Source organism: Ciconia boyciana, chromosome 10, assembly GCF_034638445.1.
Source record: "Ciconia boyciana chromosome 10, ASM3463844v1, whole genome shotgun sequence".
NCBI classification, from domain to species: Eukaryota; Metazoa; Chordata; class Aves; order Ciconiiformes; family Ciconiidae; genus Ciconia; species Ciconia boyciana.
In genome coordinates, this window is record NC_132943.1 from 8,995,088 (window position 1) to 9,010,311 (window position 15,224).

The 15,224-nt window shown below is 38.9% G+C and overlaps 1 protein-coding gene across 18 annotated transcripts in view; it reads left to right on the plus strand.

Annotated features, from left to right (window-relative positions):
- The window catches only part of NCKAP5 (NCK associated protein 5), a 400,045-nt gene that overhangs the window by 324,320 nt on the left and 60,501 nt on the right, over positions 1-15,224 (plus strand). For all 18 annotated transcript variants that reach the window (XR_012044260.1, XR_012044259.1, XR_012044258.1 and 15 more), the window contains 3 exons: positions 6,259-6,363; positions 9,461-9,652; positions 10,706-14,559. Coding sequence is in view for 14 of the 18 variants with exons in the window: in XM_072873993.1 (XP_072730094.1) it covers positions 6,259-6,363; positions 9,461-9,652; positions 10,706-14,559 (4,151 nt within the window). In the remaining 4 variants the exon portion in view is untranslated. The remainder of the gene's footprint in view (positions 1-6,258; positions 6,364-9,460; positions 9,653-10,705; positions 14,560-15,224) is intronic.

A 15,224-nucleotide genomic window follows, 5' to 3' on the forward strand; every position in this document is an offset into this window, starting at 1 on the left:
AAGACACACTGTATTCTGCAGCTGAACCACCATAATGCCAGACTTCATGTTAGTCTAAAATATTTATAAGAAATAGCCACAGTCAGAAGTAACTTCACACTGTTAGGATAAATGATGATTGCAAAGCAAATTATTAGAGAATTAGAAGGAAAAAAGCATGGCTATTTCCACAGTGAAGTGTCCTTGAAATTACCCTAAAGGATATAAGTATAAAAAGTAATCTGGGATGGCATATACCATGCACAAGAACTCTGCTGGGAAGCTGCCTTTCTTCACATGCAGTAAGCAGCTGGAAAGATGAAGGCAAGTTCCTAACCAAGCTGTTAACTAGTGGAAAGTGCTCAGTATGACAATTGCTATTGCCATTATAAACTGTGAAAATGGAAATAATAATTTTCTTTTACTACAAAGTTAAACAGTGATGGCCATGAATTTCTGTTTATAGGAAGTGAGTAGTAGGAAATTAGGACATAATTCTGAATTTTCTTTTAAATATATAACTTCCAAGAGCTGGAAAAATTATTATAATTTTATTTTCATTACATCAATTATATGCAATAAACCATCAGGCATTGCTGTCTGTCCACAGTATACAATTGCAAGTACAATTTATATGTTAGTGATTATTAGAATGAAATAAAATGGAAGCATCTTTTTGCAGCTTTCACTTGTGCTTCATATTTGGCTGGTTTATGTTGACAACCACTTGTTCTGCTCTCTTTAGAAAGCAGAATTGCCATATGTTAAAAGCATATGTATTACCAAGTCTGATTTGTCTAAAAGCAAAATCTATTTCTACATTCAGAGGTTTTATTATTTTTTTCCTTATACTTAACTTTCTCCTTTATTTCAGAGTATTTAGTGTATGAGAAGTTCACACTTCATACTTTGAATAGTGCATGTTCTTGATCTAGGTAACTTCTGATGGAATAGGTGAAGGATGTTCTCTCATCTCCAGCTGAACATCCCCTCTGCAATATATCTAAGGACTAAAAAAATCAAGATTTAGTTTCACAACAGATTATATTTCTGCATAAACTAATACTATGTAAATTGCATACCTAATCATATTTTTTTCTTTCTTTGGTCTGCTATCTTCTATGGTATAATGGAAATGTAGTATAGAGTACTATTTCTGTAAGAACTTTGAAACTAAAGCTCATCCTAGATGTGATTAATTCATAGCTGCACTCTGCTTCTGGTGGATATGACAGTTAAAGATGAACAAGGGAACAGGAAGAGTGAGACAGGTCAGAAGATTGTGAAAAAAAAGTCAGCTAGAAAGATCTCTTGTCTTTCATGAGCCTCTATCACACTTGTAAAGAGATCACCATATCAGCACTCTTCTTGTGTTGCACATTTTTTGCATGTTTTTGATGGAATTACTAAGACTTAACTCCTTTAGTACAACAGGGGTAGAATTGGAGCGGTGGTGTTGCTGCCTGTGGACTTGAGGGGAATCTTTGTGCGAAGAAGTATTAAAAATGAGTTGCGTGAAGGCTGCAGAAAAGGTATTCCCTGCCAGTCCAATTACAATGGTCAGGTTATATAGGGGAGCAGGCCAGAGTATGCCTGTGCAGGTTTGTGATGCCCCAGGTAACAGCAGAGATGGGAGGAGGCCACGCGCACCAAAGAAGCATTTACAGCTCTGGCACGGAGCACCAGGATGAAAATGTCTCCTTAGAACCTAGAGAGAGAATTTCTTTCTTGTGAATGGTAGACTTTGGCTCATGTGAGAAAAGCATAAGCCAATTGATTTAATAGCAATTAACTCATCCAATATTGGAGAGCCGTGTACAGTTTGGCATAATTCATTGAAAATTGTTCTGGCAATGCTGCAGGCCATTAGACGTTTCGAAAAGGAGATGGGAACTGATAGGTATTCTGCACAGATACAGTCAAGAGGCACAATAGTTAGGGGAGTCTCTGTGTAATATTGCCTCATGCCAGCAGGTAGTAGCCTTCTTTTATCTTCCTAGAAAGCCTTAATAAGGATGCTGCTGCAGGGAGGGGGAACTGGCCTACTATTTGATGGATTGGTTATCTGCCTGCCAGATAATTGTATTTCCTATTGCACTTGATATAATAGGTTTCCACCTAAATTATCAATTACTTTGTTTTTATTTTTTATGTGGGTTACAGGAGTTAATCTTGACATTGAGCCACAAAGGGCACAGCCTTTTCTGCATCAATCTCACAGGTGAAGGAGGAGCTTTTCTGCTGCTGGTCACAGGCAGCCACAGAGAGGCCCTTTCTGCTCTGCCCTGGCCTCTGTACCTCTCAGCACCCTACTTCTGTAGAGACATGGGTCTAGTCTAGCTAAGATGCTATGAACTTTTTAGTCTGCACCTGCCCTGGCAGTACTCAGTACAGGGTAATTTCCAAGCAAGTTGGCCCAGCCTATACTGTATGCAATTCCATAAGGGTTTTCTGTTCTGCAGTCCAGTGCTCCTGATGGTTTCCTGTGTTCAGAGGGGCCCAGACATTCCCCACCAAGTACAAATACTGCCCGGTTTCCCCTTGTCATTATATAGGGCACCAACAAATGGGGCAGGTGACTTGGATTTATAGTTGTAACTCTTCAGTTTCATATTTAAGTATTAATTTAAACTGATGTGATCTTTTCTCTGGAAGTCATTCTGTGCTGTGGTCTACCTTTTGTTGCATTGCATCATGATAGCATCAACAGTGATTTTAATATTGTACAATTTTCCAGGCAGCAGTAACTCCTTGATCTAGTTATGTGACAGTCATCTGAAAATAACCATAAAGGACACAGTACATTTTGCATATCTGAGAAGAAATCAAAATCAAGATACATAGTTAGCACAATCTGTTACTTGATTTTGAATGGATCATTAATGAGTTTTTTTAACAAATAGTAGAGTTTTTCCCATTTTTTAATTAGAAAATGGAGAAGGAAAAAGAAAAAATAAATTAAAGAAAAACAATTTTCTTATCATTTTTCTTTTGTAATTGGATGACTTGCTTCAGTGCTGTGTGACTATATTTAATTAATGATCTCAAACTTTGTTATGCTGTTTGTTAATGCTAGTCATTGTGCTGGCCGTGTGTCTGTTAGTTTATTTGCATATGTGTGTGGGGGAATATTCCCAATGTGATGATCTTTTGTTTGATACAGAAATATAATCACATTATACATCTTGAGAACACACTTTCCCTCTTTGTTAATCATTTTAGTCTGCTGATTCACCTTTGTCATTATAGTTTTATAGAGTCATAGAGTTAAACATTGGCAAAGGTGATTCAAACATAGTGTGACCCATGTGCAGCCCAGCCCTTCTGGTCACTGAGCCAGTGTGGAGTGACCCCCATAACTCCGAGCCATTTACAGCATGCTCTGCTGGGCTATGTCTTATCACTGGCCAAAAATTATTTCTGTTTTCTGCCTGTTCCAATTGGGCTGATCTCTGCTCTTATGTCTGATATGGACAATAACAGCAACACACTAAATTTCACTGGATGACATTATAGGGGTATATTTAGCTTCCCTTACTGAGATGCATATATGTTCCCATTTAAATAATGAAGTATTTAAAATGCCTTGCTGGAAAAATGGGAAGACAGTTTTACAACAGTAAAATTCCTATAGCACCATTTCTAGGATGCTTTTTTCTGGGAAAATAAATGTTCAAGTTCAAATGTTCATCCATCTCAGATGTCCTCAGTCATCATCTCTAATGCACAGATCTGGCTATAGTAACTTCCGCTAAAATATCTCTGGAAGCAAAAATGACGTGACAGGTTTCACTGGAGAAAGTAATTCCTTTGGAAAGAGCAAGTACACCACTTGTTCATAACATCGGTGACTCCTGGTTCTGAAAACAGTGGAATTCTCTGGTGGTTCAACGATGCCATTGGAATTATTGTTAAGAATAACACGCGTATTAAGTCAGTAGATCTGTGAGTTTGGGAAGGCATTTTACCTGGAGCTTAAATCTTGAACAAACACCTGACAGTACTCTAGTAATAACACTTTAAAAGGTGCACGTTGAATAACTAGGCGATAGGCATCACTGATGTTAAAAAACACATAGCCTGGAGGTAGTTCATATTTATAATGAAAAGTATATTGGATACTAAGTGCTTGTAGCATTTTAATCTATTGAACAATATATTGAACAAAATATGTTTATACAGAACATTGATCATTGAAAACATTTTCCATAATCTGTCTGCAACAGTACCTCCTGAAGAAACCTAGATGAATAAGTAACTCTTGAGAAATTACTCCCAAAGTTATAATTAGTAGCTTTTAAAAAAAATTGCTAAATTGTCTGGAATAGATGCCTGAAGCACAGCATGCAGATAACACAAGCTGTAGGAATGGCCACCTGCTTTGTTCTCTAGCAGATGAATTTCTGCAGTGGGTACTGGGAGGGCGGGCTGGGGAGTAGCTGGGCATAAGGTACTGCATGACTGATGTTTCAAGGCCCTGCAAAGAACTGTCTTGCCATTTGTTGTGGTTTAGGCCCAGTCAGCAATTAAGCACCACCCAGCCACCCGCTCACCCTCCCGCCCTGGTGGGATGGGGGAGAAAATCGGAAGAGCAAAAGAAAGAAAACTCGTGGGTTGAGATAAGAACAGTTTAATAATTGGAACAACAAAAAAGAAATAATAATAAATTGTAATGAGAAGGAAAGCAAGAGAGCGAGAGAGGAACAAAACCCAGGAAAAAAAAAAGCAGTGATACAACCGCTTACCACCCGCCGGCTGATGCCCAGCCAGTCCCTGAGCAGCGATCACTGCCCCTTGGCCAACTCCCCCCAGTTTCTATACTGAGCATGATGCCATACGGTATGGAATAGCCCTTTGGCCAGTTTGGATCAACTATCTTGGCTGTGCCCCCTCCCAGTTTCTTGTGCGTCTGGCAGAGCATGGGAAGCTGGAACATTACTTAGCAACAACTAAGTGTAAACATTACTTAGCAACAACTAAAACATCAGTGTGTTATCAATATTATTCTCGTACTAAATCCAAAACACAGCACTATACCAGCTACTAGGAAGAAAATTAACTCTATCCCAGCCAAAACCAGGACACCATTACTACTACTGCACAGTGTGGAACGGCTTTTGTGGCTACAGATTCTTTTTCTGTCTTTGACCAGGCTTTTTGGATGGACTGGGTGATGGGCCACTCATGCAGCCTCAACAAGTCTCCATGGTTTGCATCCTTTACAGAGTCCCCCTGGCAAAGCGGCTTGGCAGGGTTGGCACCATTTGTGCCTCCAAGCTGAGCACCCCGGTGCTGAGGAGGGGGTAGATGTGGTCTCTCAGGTTGCAAGCCTGGAGAATTAATGGGGAAATGAAAAGAGCTTGATCCAAAGTCCTTTTGTTTGGTTTTTTTTTTTAAGTCCTTTTTCATTGATTTCAGTGGACTGTGAGTCAGATCCGTACTGCCTGTTACATGAAATGTTGGTCCAATGACTGACAGGACTGCAGATATTTCTTCTTTTGAAGTCATCGGCCAAGGCATTCACATAAATCATGGATTTTATTGAAACTGCAATTAAAACAAATCAGACTTAATGCACACTGAAAGCCTTAGTAATTAGTATACAGGTGAACATGGAGGAAAAGGCACAAGCTTAGCCATCCTTCCAAGCAAAACTGAAAAAAGAACTGTGTGTATAATCGAACAGCATGTGAATATTAATGCACAAAATCCTCTGAGTCCCTAGTTCCCTGATGCAATTATTTTCTATTCACATTAATTGTTCCTAGCAGATGACATTAATGACTTTGAGTTAAAATGTGTGCAAGGGAGGCCTTCAGCAGATCAATGCTGTTTAAAAATAGGGTCACTTTTGCAATCATTCACTCAAGGTGTAACAGCTCGTAAATAAAACAACATTAACACGTTGACTGATTTATAAATGTTAATTTTGTAGTTCATTTTTATGCTTTTTTCCTGAAACCTGTCAAACTCTATGGATAATGGTGGGACTCGCGTTCATTTGTCATTGTTGCATGTGTAGTAATGATAAGTTGCAAAACAGTGACTAGAAGAAAAAGTAGAGTTTGTTTTGGATGAAGAATGATCTGTTCTGCAGACAGGAAGTCTTGCACAAAGTAAGCACAAACAGCAACATTTGAAATTAGAACAAATCTTCTTTTACCTCGGGGTCTTCATTTCCCTTTAAATTTAACAGAGTTTGGAATTTTAAAAATGCTGATCTGCTGCATATTTGACAAATGCTTATGCTTTGCTCATTCCCTTCTGCCCCCCGCCCAGAAACTCCATTCACGCATCTTAGACCTCTCATCTGGGGATTTGCTTTCAGAAGTAGAACGAAACAGAAGCCTGATGCAATCTCGAACCGCTGATGCTCAGATTCACGTGAGTTTTTGTGCTTTGTACCCCTCATTTGGAACCCTCCTTTTCGCCTCTGAAGTCTGATGTCAGGGATGAGCCGTAAAGCTGATCTCTGAATTGAAACACTGTTGAGGCAGATAGCAATACTTCTTCTTCCTTCTGTTCTCTGAAATTCAATATTGTGTCCTCAGTTGATATAGTAAGCAGATAGTGTCACTCTGTGCAAAAAAGCGTAAATCTTAGCAATGTCCCCAAGATACCTTTTTGGGTATTGATTACATCTCAGAATCTCTGAGAAATGGTCAAGGAGCTTTTTATTAAAGCCCATACACCGTATTATTCATCCTACTTTTATGATATATTATGTATGAACTTTTAAAAATTCATGGGCTCTGCATTTTTTTTTTCAGATGGGGTTAGCTTTGTGCTTATTTGGCAAAACATTAGCCAGTGTGGCTTTCATGTTTCATTGTCAAAGAGAAAAGTAGCTTAAAAAACAAAAGTCACATAAAGACAGAGGGAAACAAAGAGGACAAGAACAGAACACTGAACCTGTGTGTGCCTTTGATCTTGAAGTATAGTAGTGTCAACAAAAATGTAATCTCCTTTGTAATACATACTTTAATGGAAAGGCATTGTTTCAAAGGTTCACAAAAATGCTAATGACCCTTTGCATTATATGTAATTAAGCCTTCAGGTTAGGTTTTTCTAATATAGAGTTTTATGTCTTTAATAGTCTGATTCTTTTGATTTTATGTGATTTCTAGCAAAAATTATGTATTTAAATTGTAATACTACATTCAGGCCTTTTTACTCTAATTTCATTAAAGGTAATGACTTAAGAGTCATGATTACAAAAAATTAAAATTTCACCATGTCAGTTAATAGACCCATATGCAAGTTAAATGTATTTAATTAATGCATCATAAACATACTATTCAAAGTACTTTCTCTCATAATTTAGAGAATAAAGGTAAATTGAGGAAGAAAATTCCACTCTCTCCTTAGTGATCTGAATGCAATCTAGAAATTGGGCAGATATCCTACTTCAGAATCTTTAATGGCATGGTATTTTTTGCACATTTTCTCATCTCTTAAACAATAAAGATTATTACAGTAATATACTGTTCTTTTGCTTTGCTTAGATATCTCCATTGCTAAAACTGTAGGACCAAACACCTTTCTCCTGGAAAGGCTCTCAGACTAGCTGAAGATGACAGGGAGGGAAGGCAGTACTTGTCAGTATGCTGTGATCTCCTCTTTTCTCTTACAGGAGGTTCTTATAGGAAAGGATTTTACAGGCATCCTTCCCTTAAATGCTGTGATGACTGGGACATAGCCTAGTATAAAGGGCAGAAATTTGACATGACATTATTTTCCCAATGCCACAGCTGAAAGGCAACAAAATAGCCAGAACAAGCAGATGCTGCCATTGGCCTCTCTACAGCCAACCTCACAGGGAATTACGCCGTCATAGCTGAGGAAGCTGATGAGAGAGGGTCTCCCATGGGAACCACGATGTCAGATATAAAGAGTAATTTGTCTCAACAAAGCGAGAAAGTCTGTTTCAGAGCCAAAAACACAGGCATCAGCCTGCCTCTGATGCTGAAAGATGTATTCTTCCCAGAGCCAGTGGATTTAAAGGCTATTCCTCCTGCATCCATTTGACTTCCTAGGAGAACATGTACCAATAACTCCCAGAGATGAAATGTGCTCTTGCTACCTCTAAATGATTTTCCCATTCATAGGTTTTGCCTGTGACAGAGAATAATGATTTGCCCTGTAGTTACGTTTGTCAAAAACAGAACATTATTATGTCAGTTGAGCAATGAACAGCTGTACTGATGAACTCCTCAGCAGTAAAAATTCTGCTCTCTCCCATTTAACTGAAAAAAGGTTCAACCCTAGTGGTAATAAATGGGAGGACCTGGGAGAATAAATGGAAGAAATTAACAGAAGGCCAACAAGCATGTTAGTGTATGTGAAGTGCCTACAAACTGAGCAGTTTTCCAGAGATTTGCATGAAGAAGCTGTGTTTACTGCATATACAGTTTTGATAAGTGTTTTGTGGATTCAATAACTTTAGATTTCTTGTGTCTTCCTGAATATAAAGGTAAAATTTTCATCTAAGCAAAATTAATTTGGGGTATATCTACATACAAAAATCAATAAATATTGTTTGAGCTTGCCTTAATGAAATCCAAAGCAAAGTTTTATGAAACAGAGTCATGTCACTCTGTCTGGTGTTCCTGGTAATTAAGAAGATGTCTGATTCTGTAAGGAAACTGGAGAATAGCATAACAGAACGGTGCAGGCACTTAACATTAAAGAAGCTCTAACACTGTTAAGCACAAGAGTATTAGTTTGAAAACAAATTAAAGGCATCCTAGATACTCCTACAGAGGTTTAATATTTTACCTAAAGTGCTATCTGCTCTTCATTACTCTCTTCCTCAAAGCTGGCACTTAGTCACAGTCAGCTGAAATTGCATTTGGAGAGGGGCGATAACTACACAAGTACTAAAGGCAGCCATAAAGTGTCAATAAATTGCATAAGCAAGAGGCTTCAGCTGTCTGCAAGCGACACAAAGATGGATTGTCCTACGTCAGAGAGTTTCTTAGACAAAGCTTTGAACTAGATAGGAAACCAAAATTAGACTGTAATGGAGAGATTCCATTCTCAGTGGACATTCTGGTTGGGATACTAAATTAATTTACCTTGTCCAAGATGTACAGCCTCATCTGTTACATTGTAGGGCTATAATGCAGTTGTCAAGATGTACTTGTATTCTTATAACTTTGTTTTCTGTATCTTACTGGAGCACGCTGCTTATGTACAAAGCATAATTCAAATAGACTCAGAATAATCCTTAGCAAAAGAAGAGTAGAATACTGGTTCAAGAATAAAGAAGAAAACATGGAGTATTGTGGATTTTTCCCCCGACAAATGAAAACGTTAGCAATTTTTAATTTACTTCTCTGTATTAAATTCACCAGATGCTAATGGCGTAACAGGAAGGTGTAAATAGCTTACTTGCTTTTTCTTTGTCCTTCCTAATCAAGGGGAAGTTAAATGATCTTTTTCCACCCATAAGATATTTCTGTTTCTTCTCATATTTTAGGAATGCCAGCAGAATGTGAAATCCAGTATACCTGTCTTGAAATGCCAGAGTCAATTAAACATGACAGGTCCTAGCCGACTGTATCCCCGGAGCAGCTGCAGTAGCAGTGAACTCTCCCTCTCAAGTGCTTGCAGTGAATATTCCAGTGGTTCCTCCTACACTTGGAATGATGGAAAGACATGCAGCAAAAGGGTAAATCAAATTGATTTTCTTCATTTATTAGCTTAAATTAATCTGAAACAAGATTAATTGAAAAGCTGCCTATTTCAGAATTTTTTTCATTGTCTTCTGTCTTTTATATTTAAAACAGTTGTCAGTAAACTTAGTAAGGATTCTCTCCCATGTCTCCCTCCCTCTCACTCTCCCCCCTTTTAATTTTTTTTTAACAATTCCTTTATCACTCCAATTTGCTCACACTTTCCTCATTTATTCTGACATTTCTTCTGTCTTTCACAGTCCAAATTGTTCTTCTTCTTTATCTTAATCCTTCCATTCGTATTGTTCTTCCTACAGGTTTTAAATGCACTGCAGCCTTCACACCACTGTGAAATTCTTTATTAAAAAAGAACATTGCTATTAATAGCAATGGATGAAATGCAATGCCCTATGCGACTCCTAAATCTCTTTACTAAAATGGTAACACTTTTTATTAACAGCACTTATGAGTATGTCCTGATTTCAGGATGGAGTTAATTTTCTTTCTAGTAGCTGGAATAGTGCTGTGTTTTGGATTTAGTACCAGAGTAATGTTGATAACACACTGATGTTTTGGTTGTCGCTGGGCAGTGCTGACACTGGTCAAGGACTTTTCAGCTTCCCCTGCTCTGCCAGGTGCACCAGAAGCTGGGAGGGGGCACAGCCAGGACAGCTGACCCCAGCTGGCCAAAGGGCTTTTCCATACCATATGGTGTCATGCCCAGTATAGAAACTGGGGGGAGTTGGCCAGGGGGGCAGTGATCGCTGCTCAGGGACTGGCTGGGCATCGGTCAGTGGGTGGTGAGCAACTGCATTGTGCATCACTTGTTTTGTACATTCTTTTATCATTATTATTATTATTTTATCTTCTTCTACTGTCCTATTAAACTGTCTTTATCTCAACCCACAGGTTTTACTTTTTTTTCCCCCAATTCTCTCCCCCATCCCACCAGGGTGGGGGAGGGTGAGTGAGCGGCTGGGCGGTGCTCAGTTGCTGACTGAGTTTAATCCATGACAGAGTAATATGTGAGTTTTATTTTGTTTTAACAGTCATCCGTGAGCTGGGATAAAAGAATAAGCGTTGGTTCTTCGCTCCCAAGCAACCTCTCAAGTCCTGCAGATGATCTACCTCCAACTCGTATCAAGGAAAACCATATCTTAGAAGGGCTGAAGAAATTACAGAAGCAAAAAATATTACTTGAATCACCTTCAGTAATATCAAAATGGGGTTACAAAGACTGCATGAACTCTAATGAAGGAATATATTCCCCTGGAGTTAAATGTGGCAGCCATAATGAACAGACTCATTGTAAGCCAATGGAAATAGGAAGTATTGGCATTGCACATAACAAAACTTTCTCTTATGATTCAGATTCGCATGATGATGCAGACGATGACTCTTCATCCTTACTGTTGCTGCAGGAAGTACCAAGCAAAGTCCGCAGGACCTATTGTAACAAATTAACTCACAGCGTTTCTGACAGTCTCTTTGACTGGGATCCTAATAGGAAACATTTGCCAGAAAGAAGTTCATATTTTAATTCAAAGGAAAGACCTGAAAAATTGACTAGTTTTGTCAGTGAATTTCAGGCAGCAGTAAAATCGTGCACCAGAGCAAAGCTGCCTGAGTTACAGCTAAATCAAAGCCATGCTGATATAGGCTGGAAGGACCTTCATTTTCAGCTTTCAGATACTGACGACAATGAAGTGTTGGATGAATTGCATATAGAAAGCAGTGATGAGAAAAGTCCATCAGATTTATTAGCAACTCCTTTTACTGAGAAGTACACAAAGACCTCTGACATGCTCAAAGTCACAGAGAATTCTCAGTTTGTATCTACTAACAAAGAGGAAAAACAGGTATCTGCTCACTCAGACATTAGGCCAAAGACATGTAATTTCATTAAACAACAAAAGGTTATAAAAAAGACCTCTTCTGAAGAGTGCATTACTGTAATATTTGATGCTGAGGATGGTGAGCCTATTGAATTTAGCTCACATCAAACTGGAGTTGTCACTGTAACAAGAAATGAAATTTCAGTCAACGAGCCACAAACTAGGTCCAGTGCAGAATATACTGAACTTATACCTCAGGGAATAACTGATTTGCAGACAGGAACCAATGCTAGAAACTACACTGCTTTAGAAAGACCTGAAGATGAAACCAAGAAAAAGACTCTTGAAGATAATACAGGGAATAAAAATACAGTTGTCCCCATGACCTGCAGTGAATCTTCAGGCTGTGGAAGAGTGACACTGCAAAATACTCCACGACAAAAACTAGTGAAGCCAGTGTGTGATGTATCATACAAGGCCAATTCAAGTTCCACTGTGCATGCAGGAATCAATCAAAAGCCAAACTTGACTAAAATACCCAGCAGAGGTAAATTTTCTCCACAAAAAACTGCAATGACTGAGAGCGAGGAGACACCTGTAGCTCAATCAGTGGGCCCTTCAACCCTTGAAAAATCACCTGCTCTGCCACCTGTAAAGCTTTCAAGATTCAAAAAGGCACAAAGTCCACCTCGTAATTTTGACTCAAAAGTCGACTTCCAGGTTCCAAAGCCCCCTGCCCACCCCCTGCCTGGCTTGAAACGTCCAGGCAGAGGCGACGGGTCAAGGTATCCAAAGAGTCAGAGTCCAGCATCACCACTGTTGCCTCAGCACCTTACAGAGCCCAGTGACTATGGAGAACCTCCAACCAGAGACTTTCCTTGTGATTTAGCAACTGTAGAAGCCCGATCACCATCCCCACCCCTTCCTCCAGGCAGGTCAACATCCCTGTTGATTCGGCCTAATTATGCTCATTCACCATCTGTAGCAGTAAAGTTAGGAGGAGCTGGTCCCAGTGAAACAGCAAAAAATATACTGAAATCATCACCATTAAAAGGAACTATGAACTCTGGCTTTCATAATCAATCTAGTCATGAAATGCAAGAAAAAAATATATCTTCTGGGGCCAAGATTGAATTATCTTACCTTCAAGAAAATGCAGAAGCAATTATGCAAAATAAATGCATATCTCAGCAACCCCATAGTGCATGCCAAGGACTTTCCAAAGTTTCCACAAAGCAAGTCTACCCAAAAAACCCTAATCAGCTGGGTCTCCACAGGAATCATGAATTTTCCAATACAGATTTTCAAACACCGAGGTCCTTTTCTCTAGGCTGTCCATCATTGGAAACAACTTCTTCACAAGACGCATATTCTGGCAAAAAAGATATTTCCAGTGACAGTGGGGTGGATCAGCCACAAAAGATGCCAAACATTCTCCCTGTAACTCCTCAATGTCATACAACAAGCACAAGTGAGCCTTTACTATCTCAGGTAAACAATTCCCCATTGTCAACACTGTTTCATGGTAGTGACACTGCACATGCTACCCAAAACTCTAATGAGAAAGGAATGAAAACACGTCTCCCTGTAGGACTGAAATTATTTGTCAAATCTCCCCAACTTCTCCGAAAGAGCTCTACTGTACCAGGGAAGCAGGAAAAAGACAGTATAAATGCAGCTTCCAAAAGTAATGTGAGTTCAAGTAAGTACAAGAAAAATGAATCTGTAAGCGTAACCACTAGAGGTGCAACGGATGCTGAATTAAAAGACTCTACATCTGATACTGAAGTAAAAAATAATTTTACTGTCAGACTTAGTACGGATACAGCATCACCTCATTCACATGAAAACTGCAACTTGGTGGCAGACAGAGTAGATGGATTAGAAAACAAATTAGTTAAGAGATCTGTTTCTTCTAGCAACAAGTCACACTTGAAGCCAGCTCTGGGCATGAATGGAGCGAAAGCTCGTAGTCAGAGTTTTAGCATTCATACAGGGGAAAAGCCATCTGCCCCTGTGACAGAAGGTCTTGGAAAAGTACGGACTCAGATTATTACAAACACTTCTGATAGAGGAAATTCTCTAACAAGGCAGAACTCAGCCATGGAAGGACTTCAAATCAAGGCCATTCCTGGGTCAGCAGTGACACCAGAGACTCTTTCATATACTCCTAAAACCACAGAAAATTCTTATTCTAGACAAGGTTCTCTTGGAAATATGAGTAGTTGCAGTAGCCAGCATGGAAGCCCAAGCAAACTGCCCTTCAGATCATCTTCAAAAGTAGACTTGCTTCACAACACTTCAAAATGGGATGGAAACAAACCATTTTCTCAGAAAGATGCACGCAGTCTCTCTGTCCAGAGTGAGAAAAGCACTGAAAGTTTTAAACACGAAGCTCTAAGTAAAAAAAGTGTTCTACCAGCAGAATTGGAGTTAGAAGCATCAGCTACTGTATCTTCCAAACAAATTTCATCATTTCAAAGCTCAGATGGAATAAAGTGTCTTCATAAACTGGAAGCAACAAAGTCACGAAGACAGCAAATGTCTTTAGAGTTAGCAGAAGCCTCTGAGAAGGTTACCGATGTTTTGAGTTCACCGGCTCTACAACCTACAATAGAGGAGAAAGTCATGTTATGCATCCAAGAAAATGTGCAAAAGGGTCAGGGACAAACCAAGTCTCCTGCTGCGGAGACTAAACAAAAGACTGGGCCCTCTATAGCTAGTTGGTTTGGCTTTCGAAAGAGTAAGGTCCCAGCACTGAGTAGCAGGAAAACTGATGTTCCTAAAACAAAGGTAGAAAAAAAAGATGCAAAAGTTTCAGGATTTGGAATTAAGCAGACAAAATTAGATAGAAGAAAAGAAAAAAAGAAAACTGACCAACACTATGAAATAGAAAATGAAATTAACAGGAAAACGGACAACGGTGACATTTTAGCTGATGTCATGGAAAGCAAAATTATGAAACCTTCACAAGACATGCCTGGTGAGACTGAGTGTGAACAAGTCAAAGGTTCCACCACAGCTACATACTCACCAAAAGACAATTTTATGAAAGAGCTTTTAAACAGGTAAAACTCTGGAACACAATTTGGGATGTGTTGTTGTACACTAGCTTTACAGATGCTCAGATCCTAAGTTCAATGTATGTTCCTTTTAGACTAAGAATGCATAGTAGCAATCAGTAGGTACACTATCAGAACTTTAATCTCTACAGGAAAAAACATTAATAATGAGATGGTAATTTTGTTCATGTTACTTTGTTAACCAAACCAATGGCCTTTGAAATTAAAAGAATGGCAAGTTACATCCAAGTTGATAGAAATTCAAATTATTCAAGAAATCAAGAATCTAGGCAGATGGTGTGCAAAGATAGAGGATAATTAGGTATATGTTTTAATGTATTCCATCTTCGTGTATTGTAACCAGCAAACATATATTTGGTAACTAGTCAGAATTAATTACATGTCTAGCTACCACAACCTTCGGTCACAGAAGAACTTAGCAATTGCTATACTGTGTTTTCACGTTTGCCCCACAGCAGTCCCAAATATAATATAAATCATTATATGTGAAAGACTAAATTGATATACTACCTGAAATCGCAAGTGACAGATTTGATCAAGGCTAGTTAGAAACATTTATCACTCAAAGGTCTAGAGACAGAATGATACAGAGAGGTTACTTTAAACATTAAAGGAATGGAAAAGTAGAGTGATTGAAGAAGGGCAATGTA